Source organism: Coenobita brevimanus, chromosome 44 (genome assembly GCF_032717465.1).
Source record: "Coenobita brevimanus isolate Jiangsu-jjx chromosome 44, ASM3271746v2, whole genome shotgun sequence".
Taxonomy (NCBI): Eukaryota; Metazoa; Arthropoda; class Malacostraca; order Decapoda; family Coenobitidae; genus Coenobita; species Coenobita brevimanus.
This window is the reverse complement of record NC_136997.1, coordinates 40493451-40519996: the sequence shown is the minus strand read 5'-3', so window position 1 is coordinate 40519996 and position 26546 is coordinate 40493451. Positions and strand designations below refer to the sequence as shown.

The 26546-nt window shown below is 41.7% G+C and overlaps 2 protein-coding genes across 2 annotated transcripts; one reads left to right on the top strand and one right to left on the bottom strand.

Annotated features, from left to right (window-relative positions):
- Window positions 1-17747: 17747 nt before the first annotated feature.
- LOC145398058 (uncharacterized) lies at window positions 17748-19250 on the top strand. Its single transcript, XM_080271016.1, has 2 exons — window positions 17748-17860; window positions 18296-19250. Exons 1-2 carry the CDS (start codon window positions 17748-17750, stop codon window positions 19248-19250), a joined length of 1068 nt encoding a protein of 355 aa, XP_080127142.1.
- A 4055-nt stretch (window positions 19251-23305) lies between these two features.
- LOC145398057 (SCAN domain-containing protein 3-like) lies at window positions 23306-25030 on the bottom strand. The gene is made up of 2 exons (XM_080271015.1): window positions 24154-25030; window positions 23306-23316 (listed from the first exon to the last, which is right to left on the bottom strand). Exons 1-2 carry the CDS (start codon window positions 25028-25030, stop codon window positions 23306-23308), a joined length of 888 nt encoding a protein of 295 aa, XP_080127141.1.
- Between the last annotated feature and the right edge of the window lie 1516 nt (window positions 25031-26546).

Here is a 26546-nt window from a genome sequence, read left to right as displayed (position 1 = left end):
TGGTTGGGTTGGTTGAGACACTCCCAATGTCAGGTGTAACTTTCTTACTTGGAAATGATATTGGTGGAAGTCAAGTGTGTCCAGCTCCTCAGTTGTCTAGTGAGCCAGTGGCTGCGACCTAGGATTGTGATGTCCCTGATGTGTTCCCTGCATGTGCTGTCACTAAGGCTAAGTCTAAAGTTACTGGTGATTTAGAGGATAATGATGATGATGATTTTATCCTAGCTGACACTTTTCTTGCTAATTTGGACCACTCACCAGATGAGGCAGTACCCCGTAGTGTTGATAATTTGTCTCGTCAAGAGTTGGTTGAGTTGCAGGTTACTGACCCTGAGTTGAAAGGTCTAGCTAACTCTGCTTACAGTGAAGAAGAGTCAGCCGGTGCTTCTACTTGTTATTATGTAAAGTCAGGAGTACTTATGAGGAAGTGGAGACCCCCAACAGCATCAGCCGACTGTGAATGGGAGGTTGTACATCAAGTTGTCATCCCTCGTGTTTGTAGGCAGGATATCATTAGAGTGGCTCATCATTCCAGTTTGGCAGGACACCTTGGAGTGAGGAAGACTGTGGCACGCATTTTGAAACACTTCTACTGGCCAGGTATCTTCAGGGATGTTTCCTGGTATTGTAAGTCTTGTCACACCTGTCAAGTTGTGGGGAAGTGTAATCAGACCGGAAAGGTTGCACCTCTAGTTCCCATTCCTCCTTTTGAGGCGCCTTTCACCCGTGTGTTGGTGGATATTGTGGGCCCTCTTCCTAAGACTTCTTCAGGACTTTCTTATGTGTTGACCCTGATTGATGTGGCTGCTCGTTGTCCTGAAGCCATTCCACTTAGAAATGTCTCAGCAAAGAATGTGGTTGGGGAAGTGCTGGGGTTCTTCACAAAGTTTGGTCTGCCCAAGGAGGTGCAGTCGGGCCGGGGAAGTGATTTCGTGTCGGGTGTTTTCAAGCAGTCTCTGAAAGAGTTGGGCATCGCGCAGATCACATCTTCAGCTTGCCATCCCCAGACCCAGGGAGCGTTGGAGAGATATCATCAAACACTCAAATTGATGCTCAAGAAATATTGTTTGGAACATCAGAAAGACTGGGATAAAGGTCTTCCATTCGTTGTATTTGCCGCAAGAGAATCTCCAAATGAATCACTGGGCTTCTCACCTTTTGAACTACTGTTTGGCCATGAAGTGGGAGGACCCCTTAAGTTGCTCAGGGAGTGCTGGCTGTCGGAGGAAGATGATGTCAACCTGCTGGAGTGTGTGATGAAATTCAAAGAATGGCTGTCCACTGCTTTACAGCTGGCGAGAGAGAATTTAGGAGCTGCTCAGGAGAAGATGAAGACTTGGTATGATGGGAAGTCCAGGTTGCGCCACTTTCAGCCGGGAGATCAGGTTTTGATTCTGCTACCAGTGCATGGGCAACCTCTTCAGGCCAAGTTTGGTGGTCCTTATTTCGTGGAGAAGAAACTCAGTGATGTCAACTATGTCATCGCCACACCAGATCGTAGAAAGAACAAGCAACTATGTCAAATCAACATGCTAAAGTTATATCACAGGCGGGACGAAAATAATCCAGTCTGCACTGTAGCTGTTCCACCCGAGTCTGCAAGTGAAGCTCTCCCATGCAGTATGAGCCTGAGTGATAGTTTGGGGAAGAATCCTGATATCATGAATGATCTCCAGACTAAGCTTTCTCATCTACCTCCCGAGGAAAGGCAGGAGTTTTCGGCATTGCTGCAGGAGTGCCCGCAAGTGTTCCGTGCCACTCCAGGAAGAACCACTGTTTTGATGCATGATGTCGATGTTGGAGATGCAAAGCCAATTAAATTGCCTCCTTACCGTGTGAACCCAGTGAAAGTTCCTCTCATCCAGAGGGAGCTTGGCTACCTGTTGGACCACAAGATGATTGAGCCCTGTCAGAGCGAGTGGAGTTCTCCTGTCACCCTAGTCCCTAAGCCAGGTGGGTCACAGCGGCTTTGCATCGACTACAGACGTGTTAATCAGATAACCAAAACAGACACTTACCCTCTCCCTCGTGTGGAAGATTGCATAGACAAGGTCGGAAAGGCTAGGTACATAAGTAAGTTTGATTTGTTAAAGGGATACTGGCAAGTACCTATGACTGAACATGCTAGGGAGATCTCATGTTTTGTAACACTAGGAAAGGCTTTTGCATGTTCTGTAATGCCGTATGGTATGAAGAATGCAAGGGCCACATTTCAGAAGCTCATGAATGTTGTAACAGAGGGTTTGGCAGGGTGTGTTGTTTATATTGATGATGTATTAATCTTAAGTGACAACTGGAAAGATCACCTATGCCATGTCAGTAAATTTCTTGAGCGTTTAGTTCAGGCTAATCTTGTAGCTAATTTATCAAAGTGTGAGTTTGGTCAAGCTAAAGTTCAGTACCTTGGGTACGTAATTGGTGAGGGACATGTTGCACCACCAGGAGCTAAGGTTCAGGTTATAAGTGATCTTCCCAGACCTAAAAGTAGGAAGGAGCTACAAAGATTTTTGGGAATAGTAGGTTATTACAGGAGATTTGTTCTTAACTTTTCTATTCTTGTATCACCACTTACAGACCTACTGAAAAAGGGAGTTAAATTTGTCTGGACCAATAACTGTGAATCCTCTTTCAACAAACTTAAAGCTGTTCTATTGAGTCAGCCAGTGCTCGCTACTCCAAATTTTGCTACGCCTTTTAAGATGGCTGTTGATGCAAGTGATACAGGAGCTGGGGCTGTTTTGCTGCAGGAGGATGGTCGGGGTGTTGAACACCCTGTATCTTGTTACAGTGAGATGTTCACTCCACCTCGGAAGAACTACTCAACTACTGAGAAGGAGCTTTTGGCCTTGATTTTGGGTTTACAGCATTTTTCATTTTATTTGTGTTCTGGTTTTGACCCCATAGTCATTTGTACCGATCATGACCCACTGAAATTCCTTAGTAAGTTTAAAGATAAAAATCAGAGATTGACAAGATGGAGTCTACTTCTTCAGGAGTATTCATTAGACATACAACATGTCAAGGGGAAAGAAAATGTTATTGCAGATTGCTTATTTGGACTTTAGACAGATTGTTTTAGAGTAATAAGAAATTTCCTTTGTAAATTTCTTTTTCTTTGTGGGGAGGTGTTACATAGCCTATGATTTCATCATCCTTTGTGTAATTTTAACGCACAGTATGCTGCATGTTTGATCACGAGCGTGTTCTGCCTTAGTCCCCCCCCTTCTACCGTTATAGTAGAGTAAGTCGTTCTTTCTGTTGTTCAGAGTAGGATTGTCAGCTCTTTGTCCCCTATGGCTTCATTTGCGCGTCCTTCTTACAAGTTGTATCAAGCTCTGCCGGCCCCTATATAATGAGCTCAGTCTCTACATTAATGGCCACTTAGATCTGCTCCTCATTTTGTTCACATCTCTGTCCTCCCCTGTACAGTTATTATTGAGTGCTCAGGAATTCTCCAACCATCTAGCAGCTGTGTAATTTGAGTATAAGTGTTGTTGCATTTTGTTCTTGTACTGTATAGCATGGGTTTAAATTGTGGGCCTAGTGAACTTTTTTGTAATTTATAAAGGATTCAATTTGTCAGCCAGTGTTAATATTATTTTGTATCTGTAATAATTTATCTTGCATTAACTGAGCATTGCCCAGTGTATTTTCATTTTATCAGGGCTGACTTAGATAAATTTACTCTTGCTGATTTCGTGTTAATAGAGGCTATTGCAGTTAACCATATATTTAACCTGTTTTTTGCCATTACATTATCCTTGTGAGTCCTGAATGTTTTGTTGTTAGTTTGAGCATTAAACTTTAACTTGTAATTTTGCCTAACTTTTGTTTTGAACCTGGAACTTTACGGGACAGTAATGATTTTTAGTATTCTCACTTAAAGTGTACATTATCTTTCTCTGTTCCGTAACAATATATATATATATATATATATATATATATAGGTCTTGCAACATACCCCTTCAGCAAACACAGTTGGAGTAGCATACGACTACAATAAGTCGATACACTATAAAGTATATAATGCAAAGGAATTCATGAGATATATCACGTACAGGAGAGTGAGAAGTAGCACTGAGCAATACAAAAGCATAATCTCTAACCCCTGCATTTCTAAAAGTCTCCCAAAATTGGATAAAATAGTCCGAAGGCTGCAACAGTAAAATCTAAAATTCAAAATGGTACTGAAAGGGTTAAGTAGATCGATCAGTATTAACACTCAGGAAAGGATACACAAACACTCGATCATTTCCCTGTAGTAACTCGGTTCTTGATTTACAGGAATGACAAGGAGGCTGTAAAAGCTTCATCTGTGTCCTGTTCCAACTTCATGCTGCAGGATTTGGATTTACAAATTTTATTGTGTAAAATTTACATAGAAAAAAAATTACACAAATGGCGCATCCCCTAGTAACACATACGTTGGGTGCATTGCCTTGATGGAATGAAGCAATACATTAAACATTTGATAAAGTTTTAGTGGCCCCACCCCCTGGTAACACACACGTAGGGTTGTATGAATGGAGTGCATTATGATTCTGTTGGTTGTATATACACATATACATACACACTGTTACATAGCCTATGATTTCATCATCCTTTGTCTAATTCTAACGTACAGTATGCTGCATGTTTGATCACAAGCGTGTTCTACCTCACTCCCCCCCTCCTCCCTTATAGTAGAATAAGTCGTTCTTTCTGTTGTTCAGAGCAGGATTGTCAACTCTTTGTCCCCTATGGCTTCATTTGCCCGTCCTTCTTATAAGTTGTATCAAGCTCTGCCGGCCCCTATATAATGAGCTCAGTCTCTACATTAATTGCCACTTAGATCTACTCCTCAATTTGTTCACATCTCTGTCCTCCCCTGTACAGTTGTTATTATTTTTGTGAGTGCTCAGGAAGTCTCCAACCATCTAGCTGCTGTGTTATTTGAGTATAAGTGTTATTACATTTTTCTTGTACCGTATAGCATAAGGTGTTGATTCATAGGCCAAGTGAAGTTTTTGTGATTCATGTGTTTTTATGTCAGTCATTATTAATAATATATTGTATCTGTAATAATATATCTTGCATTCACTGAACATTATCCGGTTTTCTCATTTTATCAGGGCTGACTTAGATAAATTTACTCTTGCTAATTTCGTGTTAATAGAGGCTATTGCAGTTAACCATATATTTAACCTGTTTTTTGCCATTACATTATCCTTATGAGTCCTGAATCTTTAGTTGTTAGTTTGAGCATTAAACTTTAACTTGTAATTTTACCTAACTCTTTTGTTTTGAACCTGGAACTTTGCAGGACAGTTTTCTCTGTTCCGTAACATAAATTTGGCGACCACTTATCAGGATATTCAGGATATTATCATAAGGATATTGCTTGACATTTTGTGACTGTGATTTATTCATGATGTCTACTATTACTACACTTGATGAAGCCAAAGATTTTTTGTCAAATGTGCAAACAGTGTGTGATGTAGAAAACAGAACAAAGAATGAACTTAAGCTTGTTGCTCAACAATTGGGAATTGCAGTTCACTCTCATCATTCTAAAGATCAAATTGTTGGCATGATTAATAAAAGCTTCTTTAATGTAACTCCTCCAAATGAGCAAACGCAGATTGAAATAGCTAAGTTACAGCTAGCTCTGCAGGAGGCTCGTGCTAAGAAGGCTGAATTTCAGGCAAATGCTAAGGAGGCGGAGTCTCAGGCTCGTATTCAGGAGGCTGAATTTCAGGCAAATGCTCGTATTCAGGAGGCTGAATTTCAGGCAAATGCTCGTATTCAGGAGGCTGAATTTCAGGCAAATGCTCGTATTCAGGAGGCACAGGTACAGGCTCAGGCACAAATTGAACTTGCTAGGATTCAGGCAGACCATGAGTATCGCATGAAACAAGGTGGAACTGGATCATCTAGCTCTGATGATTTTGATGTGGCTAAAAATGTTAAACTTGTCCCTCCTTTTAATGAATCTGATTTAACAAAGTATTTTCAGTTGTTTGAGAGGGTAGCTACAGGTTTTAATTGGCCCAAAAAGTATTGGCCAGTACTCCTTCAAACTGTTCTCACCGGTAAAGCTCAAGTAACTTATGCATCTTTGCCTCAGGATCAATCTGATAATTATGATGTAGTTAAGAGCTTGATTCTTAAGGCCTATGAGCTTGTTCCTGAAGCCTATAGAGTAAAATTTAGGACAACTAAGCAAGATAAGCAATCCCATGTTGAGTATGCAAAAATCAAAGAAGATCTGTTAGAGCAGTGGTTAAATTCTAAGAATGTGGATTCTGATTTTGACAAATTTAAGCAGATGATTTTGCTGGAGGACTTCAAAAGGTGTATTAGCAATGATGTAAGCCTATATCTTGATGAGAGAAGAATAGATAATTTGTCTGATGCTGCAGTTTTAGCTGATGAATATGTTCTCACTCACAAGAGATATTCTAGAGAAAAAGGGAAAGCTGAGAGTAAGTACGTTGCCTCTACTCAGAGTACAGGTAACAGGAAAGAGAATAAAGATGATGTTTCTCAGGAAGTAAATACCAGCTTCACCTCTAGATTTCAGAAAAGTAAATGTACTTATTGTAGTAAGCTTGGTCATACTACGGATAAATGTTTCAGGAGACAGCGTGATGTGAACAAAAAGGAGTCTTTAAATGTTCAGTCAATTGGTCTAGTGTCCACCCTTGAGAGTTCCCATAATTCTTTAACTGAGTTAACTGAACCTGCTTTGAGGGGTAAATTAAATTCTCATGATGGAGCTCCTCTTTTGAGCAGTAACGTGGGTGACACTCTCAAGAGTTCATGTGCTAATTTCCTGTCTGATGGTTTTGTCAGTCCTCTGGACAGTAATGACAGGAAATCAGTTAAAATATATCGTGATACAGGTGCTTGCCAATCCCTTATGCTGACCAGTGTTCTAGGCTCTAATGTTAATTCCTCTGATGAAACTGTAATCTTACAAGGTGTAGGGAATAATTACTTCTCTGTCCCTCTGTGCAGAGTGAATTTAGAGTCTGGGTTTGTTAATGGTTCCGTTATGGTTGGGTTGGTTGAGACACTCCCAATGTCAGGTGTAACTTTCTTACTTGGAAATGATATTGGTGGAAGTCAAGTGTGTCCAGCAAATCAGTTGTCTAGTGAGCCAGTGGCTGCTGCCCAGGATTGTGATGTCCCTGTGTTCTCTGCATGTGCTGTCACTAGGGCTAAGTCTAAAGTTACTGGTGACTTAAAGGATATTGATGATGATGATGTTATCCTAGCTGACACTTTTCTTGCTAATTTGGACCACTCCCCAGATGAGGCAGTACCCTGTAGTGTTGGTAATTTGTCTCGTCAGGAGTTGGTTGAGTTGCAGGTTACTGACCCTGAGTTGAAAGGTCTAGATAACTCTGCTTGCAGTGAGGAAGAGTCAGCTGGTGCTTCTACTTGTTATTATATAAAGTCAGGAGTACTTATGAGGAAGTGGAGACCCCCAGCAGCATCAGCCGACTGTGAATGGGAGGTTGTACATCAAGTTGTCATCCCTCGTGTTTGTAGGCAGGATATCATTAGAGTGGCTCATGATTCCAGTTTGGCAGGACACCTTGGAGTGAGGAAGACTGTGGCACGCATTTTGAAACACTTCTACTGGCCAGGTATCTTCAGAGATGTTTCCTGGTATTGTAAGTCTTGTCACACCTGTCAAGTTGTGGGGAAGTGTAATCAGACAGAAAAGGTTGCACCTCTAGTTCCCATTCCTCCTTTTGAGGCGCCATTCACCCGTGTGTTAGTGGATATTGTGGGCCCTCTTCCTAAGACTTCTTCAGGATTTTCTTATGTGTTGACCCTGATTGATATGGCTACTCGTTATCCTGAAGCCATTCCACTTAGAAACATCTCAGCAAAGAACGTGGTTAAGGAAATGCTAGGGTTCTTCACAAAGTTTGGACTGCCCAAGGAGGTACAGTCAGACCGGGGAAGTAATTTCATGTCAAATGTTTTCAAGCAGTCTCTGAAAGAGTTGGGCATCACCCAGATCACGTCTTCAGCTTACCATCCCCAGACCCAAGGAGCATTGGAGAGATATCATCAAACACTCAAATCGATGCTCAAGAAATACTGTTTGGAACATCAGAAAGACTGGGTTAAAGGTCTTCCATTCATTGTATTTGTCCTACGAGAATCTCCAAATGAATCACTGGGCTTCTCACCTTTTGAACTACTGTTTGGCCATGAAGTAAGAGGACCCCTTAAGTTACTCAAGGAATGCTGGCTGTCGGAGGAAGATGACGTCAACCTGCTGGAGTATGTGATGAAGTTCAAAGAACGGCTGTCCACTGCTTTACAGCTGGCGAGAGAGAATTTAGGAGCTGCTCAGGAGAAGATGAAGACTTGGTATGATAAGAAGTCCAGGTTACGCCACTTTCAGCCAGAAGATCAGGTTTTGATTCTGCTACCAGTGCATGGGCAACCTCTTCAAGCCAAGTTTAGTGGTCCTTATTTCGTGGAGAAGAAACTCAGTGATGTCAACTATGTCATCGCCACACCAGATCGTAGAAAGAACAAGCAACTTTGTCACATCAACATGCTAAAGTTATATCACAGGCGGGACGAAAGTAACCCAGTCTGCACTGTAGCTGTTCCACCCGAGTCTGCAAGTGAAGTTCTCCCACGCAGCATGAGCCTGAGTGATAGTTTGGGGAAGAATCCTGATATCATGAATGATCTCCAGACTAAGCTTTCTCATCTACCTCCCGAGGAAAGGCAGGAGTTTTCGGCATTACTGCAGGAGTACCCGCAAGTGTTCCGTGTCACTCCAGGAAGAACCACTGTGTTGATGCATGATGTCGATGTTGGAGTGGAGACGCAAAGTCAATTAAACTGCCACCTTACCGTGTGAACCCAGTGAAAGTTCCGCTCATCCAGAAGGAGCTTGGCTACCTGTTGGACCACAAGATGATTGAGCCCTGTCAGAGCGAGTGGAGTTCTCCTGTCACTCTAGTCCCTAAGCCAGGTGGGTCAAAGCAGCTTTGCATTGACTACAGACGTGTTAATCAGATAACCAAAACAGACACTTACCCTCTCCCTCGTGTGGAAGATTGCATAGACAAGATCGGAAAGGCTAGGTACATAAGTAAGTTTGATTTGTTAAAGGGATACTGGCAAGTACCTATGACTGAACGTGCTAGGGAGATCTCATGTTTTGTAACACTAGGAAAGACTTTTGCATGTTCTGTAATGCCATATGGTATGAAGAATGCACCAGCCACTTTTCAGAAGCTCATGAATGTTGTAACAGAGGGTTTGGCAGGGTGTGTTGTTTATATTGATGATGTATTAATCTTCAGTGACAACTGGAAAGATCACCTATGCCATGTCAGTAAATTTCTTGAGCGTTTGGTTCAGGCTAATCTTGTAGCTAATTTATCAAAGTGTGAGTTTGGTCAAGCTAAAGTTCAGTACCTTGGGTACGTAATTGGTGATGGACATGTTGCACCACCAGGAGCTAAGGTTCAGGTTATAAGTGATCTTCCCAGACCTAAAAGTAGGAAAGAGCTACAAAGATTTTTGGGAATGGTAGGTTATTACAGGAGATTTGTTCTTAACTTTTCAATTCTTGTATCACCACTTACAGACCTACTAAAAAAGGGAGTTAAATTTGTCTGGACCGATAACTGTGAATCCTCTTTCAGCAAGCTTAAAGCTATCCTATTAAGTCAGGCAGTGCTCGCTATTCCAAATTTTGCTAAGCCTTTTAAGATGGCTGTTGACGCAAGTGATACAGGAGCTGGGGCTGTTTTGCTGCAAGAGGATGATCAGGGTATTGAACACCCTGTATCTTATTACAGTAAGAAGTTCACTCCACCTCAAAAGAACTACTCAACTATTGAGAAAGAGCTTTTGGCCTTGATTTTGGGTTTACAACATTTTTCATTTTATTTGTGTTCTGGTTTTGACCCCACAGTCATTTATACCGATCATAACCCACTGAAATTCCTTAGTAAGTTTAAAGATAAAAATCAGAGATTGAAAAGATGGAGTCTACTTCTTCAGGAGTATTCATTAGACATACAGCATGTCAAGGGGAAAGAAAATGTTATTGCAGATTGCTTATCTAGACTTTAGACAGATTATTTTAGAGTAATAAGAAATTTCCTTTGTAAATTTCTTTTTCTTTGTGGGGAGGTGTTACATAGCCTATGATTTCATCATCCTTTGTGTAATTCTAACGAACAGTATGCTGCATGTTTGATCACGAGCGTGTTCTACCTCACTCCCCCCCTCCTCCCTTATAGTAGAGTAAGTCGTTCTTTCTGTTGTTCAGAGCAGGATTGTCAACTCTTTGTCCCCAATGGCTTCATTTGCACGTCCTTCTTACAAGTTGTATCAAGCTCTGCCGGCTGCTATATAATGAGCTCAGTCTCTACATTAATTGCCACTTAGATCTACTCCTCAATTTGTTCACATCTCTGTCCTCCCCTGTACAGTTGTTATTATTTTTGTGAGTGGTCAGGAAGTCTCCAACCATCTAGCTGCTGTGTAATTTGAGTATAAGTGTTATTACAATTTTATTGTACTGTATAGCATAAGGTGTTGATTCATAGGCCAAGTGAAGTTTTTGTGATTCATGTGTTTTTATGTCAGTCATTATTAATAATATTTTGTATCTGTAATAATATATCTTGCATTCACTGAACATTATCCGGTTTTCTCATTTTATCAGGGCTGACTTAGATAAATTTACTCTTGCTAATTTCGTGTTAATAGAGGCTATTGCAGTTAACCATATATTTAACCTGTTTTTTGCCATTACATTATCCTTATGAGTCCTGAATATTTAGTTGTTAGTTTGAGCATTAAACTTTAACTTGTAATTTTACCTAACTCTTTTGTTTTGAACCTGGAACTTTGCAGGACAGTTTTCTCTGTTCCGTAACAACACACATACATAATATACAGTATTATAGTGGGGGAGGGTCAGATTGTAATAATGAAGAGAGGCAAAAGAAGTTGAGAGAGAGAGAGAGAGAGAGAGAGAGAGAGAGAGAGAGAGAGAGAGAGAGAGATGTAGTAGGTGTATACTTTCACATTAATACAATACACAGTAATCTGCAGAGGTACATAGGTACGATGATATCAAACTGGCAGACACAATGGAATCAAAATAAGTATCAGTGTAATAATAAATTTAATTGAAAATATACTATTAACAAGGACGTGATCTTTCTTGAGGCTGTGCATAATATGGCATCATATGGGTATAAATTTGTTGTGCATATCTGTGCACATAATACATTTTACGGCAGTAATTACGACACAGTACAAGGTAAAAACAGACATATACAGAGATTTAGTAATAGCCGACTTGCACTGGCATATCATATAGGCTATAACATATATATACAGAGAGAGAGAGAGAGAGAGAGAGAGAGAGAGAGCAATGACAGATTGGTGCAGGTATCAGTATAGGGAAGTTGAAACTTTCATAACATGCTGTAAGTTATGTTGACATGGATAGGAGTGTTGTAGCCATCTGTAGACACATTTTTAGCTGAAAATAATGAATATACCAATACTAGTCACCTTATTCACATAAACATATCTTATAAAAACTAAATTGTGGTTAATATTGATGTCTGAATAAGAAATAAAGTAGGCTAACCCTGTGAGAAAGACAGATATATAAACAGAGGTGATAGGGAGACAGACAGACATGAATTGTGTTACATTGCACAAGCAAAACACGAGAATTCATTGATCACCTTTTTAAAGATAGAGGGCTGAAGAAAGTGTACCAATAAATCATCTTTGTTATTTGAGGAACATAAATCTCTATATGGTTTAACATTTGGACACTCAACAATGTAATGTTCTAGGTTGTGCTTTCCGTTCTCTCCACATACTTTGCAGTTTCTTATATTATTACTTGACTGACTTTTTTCCCAGAGATATCTATACTGCATTCTGATTCTGCTATAGGTTGTTTGCTGCCTTCTGGTAGTTAGTCCTACATTAACATAATCAGGTGTCTCGTGCTTTGATCTTGATACATTATTTCTGAACGTTTCGTGTGTATTGCTTATCACCTCCGGGTGCTGGCTGTACTGTTGCATGACACTAGAGCCTATTTTAGCTTGGATCCCTTTTACAGGTAGATTGAGTTTATAGTCCACACTCCTTTAGTGTCTCTTGTCTCGCTAGAGCGTCTGCACTTTCATTTCCTCTGATACCACAATGAGAAGGTGCCCATATGAAACCAACTGATTTACCATTTTTCTTTATCTTTATATCTGTGCCCGTGTTCTACCAACCATTAGTTGGTGCTCAGGTGATTTTGCGTGCAGAGCCTGTAGGGCGCAGAGACTGTCAGACGCTCTAATAACATCATCTTTTTTTCTTGACGTTGCTAATGCACAAGCTATAGCGAGTAGCTAACACTGGGTGACTGAGCTCCCATCACTGAGGCGCATCGATATTGCGCCAGCCTCTTCTTGCTTCTCTCCATACCATACGATCCCTGAGCCCGCTCTTCCATCTTCCAAGAGGGACCCGTCAGTGAAGTAGATCGTGGAACCCTCTGGGAGGCTACTGAGTCTGTGCAGGAAATCCTGTCTGAGGACGGGCAGGCCTATCAGCTTTCTTGTGGGTGAGATTCGTTATGGAGAAGCTTAACTCAGGGATTTGCCATGGTGGGAGGGATGTTACACTGTACCGCCGGTTATGAATATAGTCATGGACGTTAGATTCACCAAACAATGTCTTAATTGCCCTAATCCACATATTATTTGTGTGTACTCTGCTTGAGTGAAATAGTGCATTATGAAATGTATCATCATCCCTTATGCTAAGTGAGTTGGTGATTTGTGTGGTGGCTATGCTGACTATGTTCGATCGTTGTGAATCCCGCCTCTAACCTGATTGATTCTCGTCTAACTGACACTGGGGAACCCAATATGGATCTTATGGCTTTGTTCTGGATGACACCAAGTCGTCTGACACTGGTGTTAGTGAGTGGGAGGAGAGAACTGGCACTGTAGTCTATGACTGATCTTACCATGGTGACGTACAGTTATCTTACAAGTGGTACTGTGGACCCAACACTGCCTCTTGCAATCTTTTTAAGGAGTGATAATCTTGGCCTTATTTTCTGCGATATCCTACTTATTTCATCACTGTGTTGGTTGGTCTTACCTTATACTATACCCATGTACTGATAGGTTCTAATTTCCTCAAGAATATTTACCTGTATTTTAACCTTTCCCATGTTCTTTCTCCTCTTGTGTAGTACTTTGGTCTTCTCTAGTGCTATTATCAGTCCCATACTATTACTTGTTTTAGAGAACTCCTTAAGAGCTCTTGTGATCAGGGTATGGGTGTTGCACTGTATGATTATGTCATCAACGTATATAGCGATAGGAACTCCTTTGATGTTTATCTTCCCGATTGTATTCATAATGATGTTAAAGAGGGTTGGTGAGAGGACTTCTCCCTGTGGTGTACCTAGCTGCATTTTTCCCATCTTGAGTACACACCTTCAAAGTATACACAGCTGTGTCTATCAGTTAAATAGTCCTGTACAATTCGTAAAAGTGTCCCATGTGTCATGTATGCTAGCTCAATGAGTATTATATCTGGATTAGCTCTATCAGAGGCCCCTTCAAGATCTACAAAAACCGTGTACTTTTGTGTGATACCCGCTGTAACCCTGTGTATACACTGGTGTGTTCCCCTCCCAGGCAAAAAACCATAGAAACACTCAGCTAGTTTGGGTTTCAAGACGTACAGGAGCCTGTTGAGGACAATCCTCTCGAAAAATTTGCAGAGGCAATATGTTAGGGATATTGGTCTGTACTCTCCCGGCTTTCCTGGTTTCGGTACGAGGATAATTACGGCCTTCTTCCATGCTTTGGGGATGGGTCCACCCATCCATATCATGTTGTACAGACGAAGTATAGGATTGTCCTTGATCGTAGCCAGAAACTTAATGACAGCATAGGTGATTCCATCCATCCCAGGTGTTGTTGATCTTTTCGTCTTGAGACACTTTCCAAATTCCTCCTCAGTGATAGGCTTGTCATCCATTTCATATGCCTTACATAAAGCGTCACGTAGCTTGTTTATCTTCTAAACTCTTCTCCTAACTGAATGTCTTACCTTAAGTGGCAGGTTGTCATTACTGGATACAGAGGACCAGTGTTTTATGAGTTCCTCTGCTTTTGCTGTCGGGTTATTGTGTCATTGCTTACTTTCTTTCTTTCCTTGAATAATATCGATCTTCCTTGCTATTTCTTGTTGTGGTGTTTGATGGTTGATGGTCTTCAGGAAATTTGTCCAGTATTATTCTCTTGCCTTCAACCTTATTTGTTGTACCTGTTTTTCCATTCTATTAAAAATCGTCAGGTTTTCAGGGCTCGGATTATTTTTTCATTTTTTCTTTACTTGCTTAAATTGTTTGTTGATCCTTTTACTGCCTCATCACTGTTGTAGCATCTCTTGATCGCATTTGTCTGACTTCTAGATCCTTTCTTACTGGTGGTAATCGCTGACTCAAGGTTGTTTACTAGGTCTTCATTGAACTCGTCTGTTGATAGAGGTGTGTAATTTTCATACTAATGTTCCACCTTATTCCTTATGATGTTCTTCTGCTTGGCAGGAATGGTGATATATTTCCTAGGTCTGAATTCTCCTAAAACTGCAGTGATTTCTATTTCGGCATATAGACCAAAATAGTCGGAGGTAAGGCTGTCCACAATTTCACTGCTGTAATTCGGTCCTGGGTCATTGATGGTGCAGATATAATCCTGCCTGTTTCCCTGCATGTGTGTTGCTTCTGGTTGGCTGAGTAGCTTGATTACTGTACGTGTGCTTGTGAGGTGTGAGTATAGAGTGACTTCTTTTTGGTTAGCTTGTCTAGTTGCAATACTGCCTAATCTTGGATGCACTGCACTCAGATCTCCGGCAATTATCGTAAGTACATCTCTTGTCTGTAGGTAAACCTGGTCTAGATGCAGCTTGCCATGTTCAATATACGCATTGACAGCCTGAAAGTGTTCTCTCCCTTTTTCATCAGTGATGCCAACAGTGAGTGTCTGACGATCATCACCAAGAAAGAGTGTGGGGTTCAGCCTGGTAGGGATGGTGTTCTTGATATAGGTAATGAGGCCCCGATATCTAGTGTAGGTGTTGCCATCGCATCGTCTCTCAAAGCTGTCAACAGTGAAGTGGTGATAGCCAGACAGGTCCAACTTGTCGTTCTTACCATGTTTAGTTTCGTGGAGGCAGACAATATCAATGCTGTTTTCTAGTACAAACTGTTGTAGTTCGATGTATCTGTGCCTCAGGCCGTTGATGTTCCATGTCAGTATTTTGAGTGGGGCGTTATTGGTCATGGTCATCCCTTGTCTGGTCAGTGTTATATGCCGCATAAGTAAGGTCCTTCAGCTTGTCAATTGCTTCTACTACTTTGGTGATCGTTATGACCTACTCTGAGTCGAGTTGCTGTGATGATTGCTTTAGCATACTTCTCACATCTTTTGAAAAGTCTCTTGGCCAGGGGAGCCTCTTGTTGACAACATTAATGACTCTCTGACATTGCTCTGTTGTGTATTCTCTGTCATGTAGGGTGAAGGATAGTGATGCTTCGTCTTGCTTATAATTCTTATCACTCTGTCGTTAACAATGTTCTTTATTTGAGGATGTTTCATCTTCTTTTTGTCTCATCACTCCGTCGTGAGTGTTGTTCCTTCCATAGGTCTGCGATGTCCTCTCCATGTCTGCAGCTTTCTTCAGGTCATTCATCTCTGTGCGGTTTTCTTCAATTTGCTTGATATAGTCACATATTCTGTCAGTTCTACTGTTGATAGTAGAATCTGCTGCATTAGCTCGCACTACCAGTGTAAGTGCCAGATTTTGCGAGTCATGGTTCTAGTTATGGAGTGCAGGGTGGGGACTGGTGGTGGTCGGGGGTTCAGGGTAAGTTATATTGGGCAGAGGTGCTGCTGCTGATTGCGGTGTGAATTCATGTGAGGGATGGCCGCGTCTTGTGTTGGGAATTTGAACTACACTGGAGGTCTGTGCGGGCTTGCCACCTCTAGATATGCGCACACAATTTACGGGATATGCATTATGATCTCCTGGACAGTTTGAACACATAGGGGTAACTTTTTCGCCTTTCCTTATTTTATCAATACATACTGATGATGGGTGGTTCTCTGCAAATACCTACATTTAGGTGTACCTGTGCATTCGCTGGTTTAATGATTCCAGCTACAGCAAACTCTACAGAGGGTAGGTCTAGGGATGTATTCCTCTACAGCAAGGTCGTGACCTATGACTGATAGTGTAATTGATGATGATATACCTTCTGTGCACCAGGCGGTGACCTCTTTGTGGTATTTACTCCATTTGTTCCAAGTGGCTCCTCTAAGGTATGAATGTTCCTGGTTTTGTAGTATTCTCTCTAGGTGTGGGTTTAAACTGAATTATTCCATCAAAGCCTTCCGCTGTGAGTTTGTGTGTCGTGCCTGCATCTTCACCAAGTACCATTGGGCTAGTTTTCCCAAAGAAAGCTTTGATTTTAAGTCCTGCATGATAAGCTTTTGTGATCCATTCTGTTTTTTCCTCCTTACTGAGGTTGCAGTCCCTTGGAAAGTGTAGTACTGTACCTTTTTCTGTGGAGTTTTGTCCGGCAACTTGCTGGACTTGTAAGAGTTTTTGTCATTTTTCCTGTTTCTTCTTGCGACTTTATTGTACTAAAGTGAAGCTGTCAGCTTCGGGGCCCGATCCATTCTCAGTTACATCTAAGTTAGTTTCACTTAGTTCTCCTGATTCACAGTTTGGGTTTTGCATACCACCGTTGCTGTCATCATTTTCACTCTGCTGAGCTAAAGTTGTTGGGGACCGAGGGTGATTTCCGTCCTGCGTCGCCAGAGTGGGGTAAGAGTGAGAGGGAGAGAGGTCAGGCTGTGACCTCTAACCTCTATGGCCTGCAGATTTTGTGATGCTGCAGAAGGGCTGCTTCAGCAGGCATGCTGGTAGAATGGAGGAGAGGGAGGAAGGCAGGGGAGGGGTGGGGGAGATGTCTAAGCGTCACGCTTTAACCGTCACGCTACTGATAGGTACAGTCACAGAATTTCACAATCCACTCACAACTTCTTTTCTTCTTCCTTAAGCGCCGCTGTTGATGTTTGATGCCTTTTATGTTTCTACTAAGGATTTCAGGGGCAGTGTCCAACTTTTTTTTTTAAATAACGTCTCAACAAAGCGTCGGACAAGGATTTAACTTTGGCAGTGCATGTTTGAGACCCCGACCTAATTTGTAAAATTATGCTTTTGTACCAAATGTGTATGATGAAGGCATTTATAAGAGTAAATGTAGGGTAAACTTAGCTAAAATCGTCAGAGGCATGTAGCGAGGCTAGCTTCGGTCACGATACAAGCCCCGCCCACAATTCGGAACGTGACGTCGGTGTGACGTAGTAGTAATCACCGACGCAAGTGGCAGTTCTGTCTTTATGTAAGCTGCTTCAGATTCAATGCCTCAGGGTTACTCATATTTCTGAGCTGCGGCTGATTTTTAGAGTGACTGTACATCCCTCCAGACTCCCTATTAGTACATAGTATATGCATCGCCCTCTTACACATATTGTGATGTCAATATGACTTAGTCACTTCTGAAGAGTAGTAATCACTGCCTGAGCCGGCACCACTGGGCAAGGTGATGTGGCGGCCGCCGACAGGCGAGACGTTACCAAACCGAAACTTCAGCGATGGCGAGCATCTCTTATTGTCCTAGAGGTTGCAAGACTGCTTTTGTGCTGCGGCTTTTCTCGGTATACAACCGCGAAAGGGTCCGCATGAGGAATTTGATAAGTTTGAACAGGTAATTTGAAAACAAAAATTGATAAAAAATAAAATAATATGGCGAAATTCATTTGTTGACTGCCAAGGGGTGGTGAACCAGACTACTATAATGAAATATGTTCACCATTCACAGATCGAAATGTAATTGTTCTGCATGATACTGTGCTTTCCATGCCATAACAAGCACAATTATTACCTTGTACTTGTCAAAGGACCTCTCAGCTCAAAAGATGATGATAAAAACCTCTTTGCCTTACCACTGTGAATTAGTCTTACTTGGCAAGGCAGTGCTTACAAAATGAAATGCATTTCTGTAATACATATACGAGTATATATATATATATATATATATATATATATATATATATATATATATATATATACTGTATATATATTTGCGTACATTTTCATCATGCGGCAAATGTTACATACATATTGGCCTTTCTCTACACAGACCTCACGAGCGTGTTGCGCACGTTGTGGGTATGACGGCGACGGCGGTGAGGAAGGTCGTGGATCGCGGAACCACGCTTCAGCCTAAGACACCGGCAGCACTTCCAGCACCGCCTGTCTTTGATAATTTTACTGTGGGCACCATTCGCCGCTTCATCCACGCCAAGTTCGCTGCCAAAACAGTGTTTTCGGTTGGCAACCTGACGCAGGAATTGAAGACGGCTGGCATCATCCCAGCTGTAACCTCGGAGACGTCGCTGTGGCGGCTCCTACACGACATGGGATTCCGCTACAAGACATCACAGCAGAAGGTGTATGTTTGGAAAGAATCCCTGGACGTCGTGTGCCGCCGGATCGCCGCTCTCCGGACTCTGCGGCACCACCGGCAAGAAGGGAGGCAGGTGGTGTACGTTGATGAAACATGGTTTACCACCAGGATGAATCACAGCAGGGAATGGGTGGACACAACTCAGGATAAAAGCAGCGATATGTACAGTCGTCAGGTACCGCCTGGTGAAGGTGAACGTTTCGTGGTGGTCGCAGCTGGCACGGCCAATGGCTTTGTTGAGGGTTCGTTCCTCTGGTACACAGCCAAGAACACCAGCGGCGACTACCATGGAGAGATGACAGGCGAGCTCTTCATCCGATGGCTGATGTCGCAACTTCTGCCATCGCTTACCGAGCCGTCGGTCCTGGTGATGGACAACGCACCTTACCACAGCCAACTGACTGAGAATAGTCGCTGTCCCACCACAGCAACCAAGAAAGGTGACCTAATCACCTGGTTGGAGCAACACAGGCTCCCCATCCCACCTGGCGCCACACGACCTGAGCTGCTGCTCGTCTGCCAGCAGAACCGACCAACGCCCCAGTACAAGGTGGACAACATCATACATGAGTGGGACCATGAGGTTGTCCGCCTTCCACCCGCCCACCCAGAGCTCAATGCCATCTAGCAGGTGTGGGGTTGCATGAAGCGACACGTACGCTCCTCCCTGCAACGCTTCACCAGGGTCGACCTGCAGGCCAGACTGGCTGAAGCCAGACTGTGTGCCACCCAGGAGGTGTGGGCAGCTGCTGTCCGACGATCTCGAGACTTCGAGGTCGGATACTGGACCTCAGACAATATCCACGACGCTGTGGGACCCATCATCATTGACCTTGCCAGCGATGACGAAGACATAGAAGACCTCAGCCTGGATAGTGATGATGAATAAAGGTTGTGCTGAGCATGTTATTTACATCATTGTATACCTTTGATGTCTCCACCTCTTATCACCGACTACTATAATGCATGTCTCTGTCACTGATTTATAACCTGGGGTTTGGGTGATTTCCAGCCGGGAACTCAAGCCGCATTAGGAATTTAATATATTTCCTTTTAAATCATGCCAATCAATCACATTAAAAATGCTACTTTTCAGTTTTATTTTATTATAAACAAATATATTCTTTTAAAGATGATAGTGGGCGTTCACAATGAACAAGTTTAATAAACCACTGCTCTATGTTATATGCACCGAGCATGTAGCAATGGCCGTATTGTCCACGTAAATGATAAGTAATTTCCTCCAAGTAAACCTTTTTTTCGCAAACATTCTTCTTATATAAGGACCATACTGAATGTATAGTAGGGGTGAAATATTACTTCGGTGTGTGTGTGTGTGTGTGTGTGTGTGTGTGTGTGAGAGAGAGAGAGAGAGAGAGAGAGAGAGAGAGAGAGAGAAAGTACAGTATGTGGGGGGGGGTTAGAAAGATAGAAATGCCACTTGCGTCGGTGATTACTACTACGTCACACCGACGTCACGTTCCGAATTGTGGGCGGGGCTTGTATCGTGACCGAAGCTAGCCTCGCTACATGCCTCTGACGATTTTAGCTAAGTTTACCCTACATTTACTCTTATAAATGCCTTAATCATACACATTTGGTACAAAAGCATTATTTTACAAATTAGGTCGGGGTCTCAAACATGCACTGCCAAAGTTAAATCCTTGTCCGACGCTTTGTTGAGACGTTATTTAAAAAAAAGAAGTTGGACACTGCCTCTGCAATCCTTAGTAGGTGACTTCACACACGCTGTGGTATAGTCGGATAATTGACAGTTCGAGCTATCTTGTATATGAAGTGTTTTTGCGGAGCTCAAGTAGGCATGTCCTACTACGACGGTTGGTGGGTGTGTTCATCAGGACGATTAGGGAAATGCGTGCAATATATTTCCCTATCTAGTTATTTCTGTAAAAACATACCGATCGTAAGTACGACTGACTCCTATCACTGACTCTCCGTGGCCAGAATATCTGAAATTAGTAAAAAAAAAATTATGTACGAGAGAAAACGTGACCATGAGCGGTGTAACTAGTTTGTCTGTAGCAACACAGTACGTAAATCCTCACGTGCTCGTCTTGCTTGTCCTTCAGCGACCAAGGTAAAGAGAACATGATAGGTAGGTTCACTGCCCCCGGCTCGCGCAGAGGTGTGACGTCAAGGGTAATAATAAGGGAGAAAGAGAGAGAATGGGAGCGTGAACGAAAACGAATGTAATGGTATACCAATGTAAACTGACGATTTCTGGATCAATTGGTAGGTGTTTGGTGTTTCAATACTCTCAGCCAGTGATATTATCAGTTGTTTTTCTCATAATCAGCTAGCCTACAGGCATCTGCGACGTCGAATCTGTCTGTATTACCCTGTATACGACATTCCTATATTCTCTGAAAACAAATAGTTCTACTGGAAGACATATTTTATAATATCTCAGAAATATAGCATTAACCTTTTCATTGCTCTACATGCAGTTTAGGATGCCAATAAAGATAATCCATATAGGCCAGAGAGCTCATATCACAGGGCAGGTAGGTGAGTGACTGGCCTGCCTACCAAGCGGAGACCCTCAGTTTGGATTATCTGTGACGTCATGCGCAAACCAGGACACGTTTTTGCTCCCCCCCCCCCCCGTGTGAAACTACCTTATATTCCCTTTACCTTGTCAGCGACAACGTTACCCGGAGTATTGGTAAATAAAGAACATAAATATCTCGCATTTGGGGCTACTCTCTTAAGTCACTGATTTTTAGTATGCATACTGTTTTGTATTAATCTTTCACAGTTAGTTCACCTTAACTTACTAGATATTTTCTTTCTTTTTGCAGCCATTTCACGTAGCTCAGTGGCAGAAATAAAAAATACTGCTTTACATACTTTAAAATCCCCTTCTTTGTGACTGTCACCATATTTTGTTGATTTTTATGCTACAGTTCAGCATTCAAGATGGAGAGATGCCACATATACGCACACAGTTCACTTACTTTGCCGCTTATTTCTGTGTAGCACAATGGCAAAACAAGAAAATACTGAGGTTCTACATCTTTTCTACACTACTTCTTCGTGACTAGTACCACATTTTGATGCTAATATCTTTTACAGTTTAGCGTTCGAGATGGAGAGATGGCAATTTTACGCCAAGTTAAAGGCAACAGTGTACGGCTGAAGTAAAATGAGTACAGCCATCGAAATCTGGATTCTATTGGAAACTACCCTGTGTCAACCGTAATTTTGTCTCCATGTACCTGTTGATGTGTTTCCCCTTCTGTATTTTATTGTTTTTAAGCTCATTCATGCTTGCCAATTAGGGACAATTTTTCCAGAGAGCTGGGCTTGTACTGGTTAATACAATATATATATATATATATATATATATATATATATATATATATATATATATATATATATATATATATATATAAACAGCCAGAAATGAATAAATAAAAGACTTCAGGAGTTACGTATTCGTTTACTGTTACCGAAACCTTTTGGACTTTTGAGGGAAAATTGTACTGTATATGAACCGCAAGGACCAATCCAGGATTGTGCGAGAGGGGGACAAGATTTTTTTTCGCTTTACCCACTGAATATCATAAGACATTCAAACATTCCAGTTAGTTTGTTTAGCCGGACAGAACTGGACTACTCTGACCACTTGAATATAAGTCATGCCTGCGTGAAATTCAGTAATCCTTAGCTGTGACGTAAGAATGAGTCTCCTTCATTACTAGTCAAATCAACCCTTTAATCAAACTGCACGTGGCCATCAACGAGGCCAAAAGGGTCAAAACGCACATTATTTTAGCCTACAGAGCTATTAATTCAAAGATTCGTCAGCCTGTCAGATTCACACAGGTGCGAAGTGTAAAAACCCGCTTACTTATTTCTGTAACTGCATGTATATTTCAGGTCTCAACATAATTAACTGGTCTAGAGATGGATGGAATGATGTGGTAGCATTGACATAATTAGAAGGTTAACTGTCTGATCATAGAAACATCCCACAACTATCTCCTCTTCTTTTCTGTCCCTTGAATGGAGCATGCAGACTGCAGGAAACCGACAAATTAAGCTCGTTAGAGACGAATCCGGGACCACATCACTTAAAACAACATACTGTTATTCCTTCATGTCTAGAGATTTTCTCTCTCTCTCTCTCTCCCTCTCTCTCTCTCTCTCTCTCTCCTGCTACCACTAGATGATTTTAATAACCTCAAGAAAGGTCACTCGTACTGAAGGGATTTGAAGGCTATACCTTACCTCCCCACTTCGAAAGTATCCCGAGCTGAAAACGATCGTATCGAGCAGTGATTCCCAACCTTTACACCTTGGAGGAACCCCTGTAATAATTTTTCCTATTCCACGGAACCCCTATATATGGTATACTAATATACGGGTGTCTTCTTAAGCGCAGTAACCCCTGTTCACCTAACAGAGAATAGGTACGGGACGTAAATCGAGAAGTTGTGACCTCATAATCCGGCAGAAGCTGGAGGCTAGGAATCCTACCCTCCTGTATGTGTATGTGGTGTTACGGGAGCGGAAGGCCAACAGCCATGCCATCCCGTGTGTATTGTGTGCTTCCTATGAAAGACCAGAAATGGTCTACGCCACACCCTGCATGAAGGGTAAAACAGGCGAGGTATATATATAAAAAGTTTTTTTCTTAAGAAAAATTCTTGAGCAACATCATGTGAAATCTGCAATTACATCACAAGAGAGTTCACACTAATACGTCAATAATGTTAAAACTTACTTACCTTCAGTGTGACACTTGGGCTTGTTTCTCTTTGCTTATCTGTGAAATTCTTGGCCGAATTTTTGATAGACACACGCGCAGTTCTTCCTCGACAGACAGAAGACGATTTCTTGATTTGCTTTTAATGACGGTCAGGCATGAGAAAGCTTGTTCACAGAGGTAAGAAGTTGAAAACTGGAGCAAAACATCCAATGCTTTCCCTGAGATGACAGGGTACTCCTGCTTTGCTGAAATCCAAAACTTGTCAAGTGATACTTCATTAAATTTCATTTTCAAAGTTCGATCGCATTGTAGTTCACTCAGTTCTTCCTCTTCTTGCAGACCAAGTAGGTTTTCTGTACTTGGTGAGAACTCAGTGAAGGGGTTTCTCACCCAGTCATACGTATCTGATGACAAGGAGGGAAGTATTTATGAAGCTTTTCTGACAGTGATTCCAAATGACTTGTAATTAATGGAATGACATTTTCATATTCAGTCTGAGTTTGGACTTGAAGTAGGAGTGGAAACATTTCGATGTTTCCTCTTGAAAGGTGCTTTTTCCAAACAACGAGTTTATTCTTAAATGCAAGAAGCTTGTCTGTGGAAGTCAGAATGTTTTCCTTCACACCCTGCATGCTGGTGTTCAAGTTATTTAAATGCTGATAAATATCTGCTAAATATGCTAGTTTCATTTGCCAGTTTGTAGATTCAAGACATTCACAGAAACTGGCTTTATTATTCTCTTTGAAGAAAAGCAGCAGCTCCTGTCTTAGCTCGAATACCCTTGTCAAAACTTTACCTCTTGAAAGCCATCGAGACTCTGTGTGCAGGAGAAGTGTCACGTGATCTTTTTGCATGTTTTCACACAACCTTGCAAACATGCGAGACTTCAGAGGGAGCTGCTTTATGAAGTTGACCATGTTCACAGTTGTATCAAGGACTTGTTTTAAAGCATCCCCAATAGTTTTTGAAACCAGAACTTCTCGGTGGAGAAAGCAGTGAGTTGTTATGACTTCAGGGTTTTTTTCTTTCACGCGTGATACAAAGCCTTGTACTGAGCCAACCATTGAGGGAGCACCATCAGTGCAGATCCCAACGCATCGGTTCCATGACAAACCACAAGATTCCAGGTAAGAAGACAAGATGTTGAAAATGTCGTGGCCTTTGGTAGTTTCTGGCAGTTCTTTACAGCAAAAATAATTTTCCATTATTTCACCTTCATTTTCAAATCGCACAACTGCCAGCAGCTGAGCTTTACCAGTTATATCAGTTGTCTCATCTACTTGGAGAGCAAAGTTGTTATTTTGCAGTATTTCAGACAAAATACCAGAAATATTGTTGGACAGGTCATCCACACGCCTACTGATTGTATTATCAGAAACAGGAACCTTGCTTATTTCACTTTCAGCTTCTTCACCTAGCATTGTTTTCACAATTATTTTGCAAGCAGGCATTATTAGGCTTTCTGCAATAGTGTGACTTTTCATTTTCTTGGCAACTAGCTCAGCCACTAAATAGCTTGCTTCTTGTGCCTTATCACTGATGGCTACCTTCTTTTCAAAAACTTTTCTTTGTTTCTGCTGTGAATCCAAGAGCCTTCGAAAATAATCCACAGTTTTATTTGACAAGTGGCTGTGATTAGTAGTGAAGTGTCGCTTTAACTTGGCTGGGGCCATAGCTGTGTTAGCGAGCTTTTTCTCACAAACAATGCACAAAGGAAGTGGACAGTTTTCTTCTCCAGTCCATGTAAAGCCAATGGCCAGATAACTGTCATTGTAAAGGCGACTTTTTTTAACATGACTCACTTTTCCTTTACTCGTACTTGGCTGTGGTATTTGTGATTCTTCGTCACTGTCCTCCTCTCCACTGACATGCTTTCTTTTCAAATATTTCAACGTGCTTCAGTCTTTAAAATCCGTGTCAAACTAATCTTAAGTGGTGAGCTTAATTAACACAACGTTTCACTCGGTTACGCTGCTCAAAACTGACTGAAGGAAGATGTGTGAACGGCTGGACTGGGGCTCGTGACACGTATAGTACTCGTACGGATTGAGTCTCCCTCCTACCCAACCCCCGTGTCGCCAAACTTGCGGAGTAGGAATGAAGGGTGTATCCCGCACCAGCAATGACGCTATCTTTTTTTTTTTCTTAGTTGTACGCATATTATTTGCTCTCATGACTATATACATGGTACTACCTGACACGTACGAGTATGTTGGTGTCTTGAAAGTGTTTGTAACGTGTTGTTGAGTAGGAATTATGAATTATGAATTAAGATTACAGTCATTTTGTAATAGCACATCAATATTTTACGGGTTTCTCGCGGAACCCCTGGTGATGGTAGGCGGAACCCCAGGGTTCCGCGGAACCCCGTTTGGGAATCACTGGTATAGAGTATGAATTAATAAAAGCATCATAGTGAAAAGCATGAGGTGCTATCATCAGGTACCGTAAGAGATTGTTCCTAAAGCACCAAAAACCTTTATTTCAGTGACGGTCAGTGTTAAACTCCTGAGTACCATTTTTACCAAGACAACCAAGGCTGTGACTGAACTCCAGAACATGGCAATCCAAAATTCTTACCCAAACATCTAAGCTAATGATTCAACTGCAAAACATGACAGTCCAAAATTTTATATGGAGTCAACTGAGCCTTAATTCAACTCCATGCCTCGAAAACATGACAACCTAGTATTGAGCAGTCATACTGCTAAAACTATGATTCCACTCCAAAACTTTGAGATATGACGACCCAAAATTTTTACCCAGACAACTAAGCCTATGATTCAGCTCTCAAAATTCGAGCAACCAAATCACTAAAGCTATGATTCACTCCAGAGTTTTGAAACACATTTCACCCCGGAAAAAAAATCGATCAGCCAATTTAAACTCAGCTTCGATTCCAAGGGTTTAAAACACGATAGCTCCAAAAATTCAAGTAGCCAAACCACTAAAACTGTGATTCAACTCAAGAAATATGAAACACACTTCACCCGGAAAAATAATCGATCAGTCAAACAACTAAAATTATACTTCGACTCCAAAGCTTGGAGACAAGAGATTTCTACAAATTCGAGCAGCAAAAACTATTAAAACTATAATTCTGCTTTAAAACTATGAATTCCTCCCCCTAAAAGAAAAATCAACCACTCAGACAATAATAAAACTGTGACGAGTCGAAAGGTTATATTT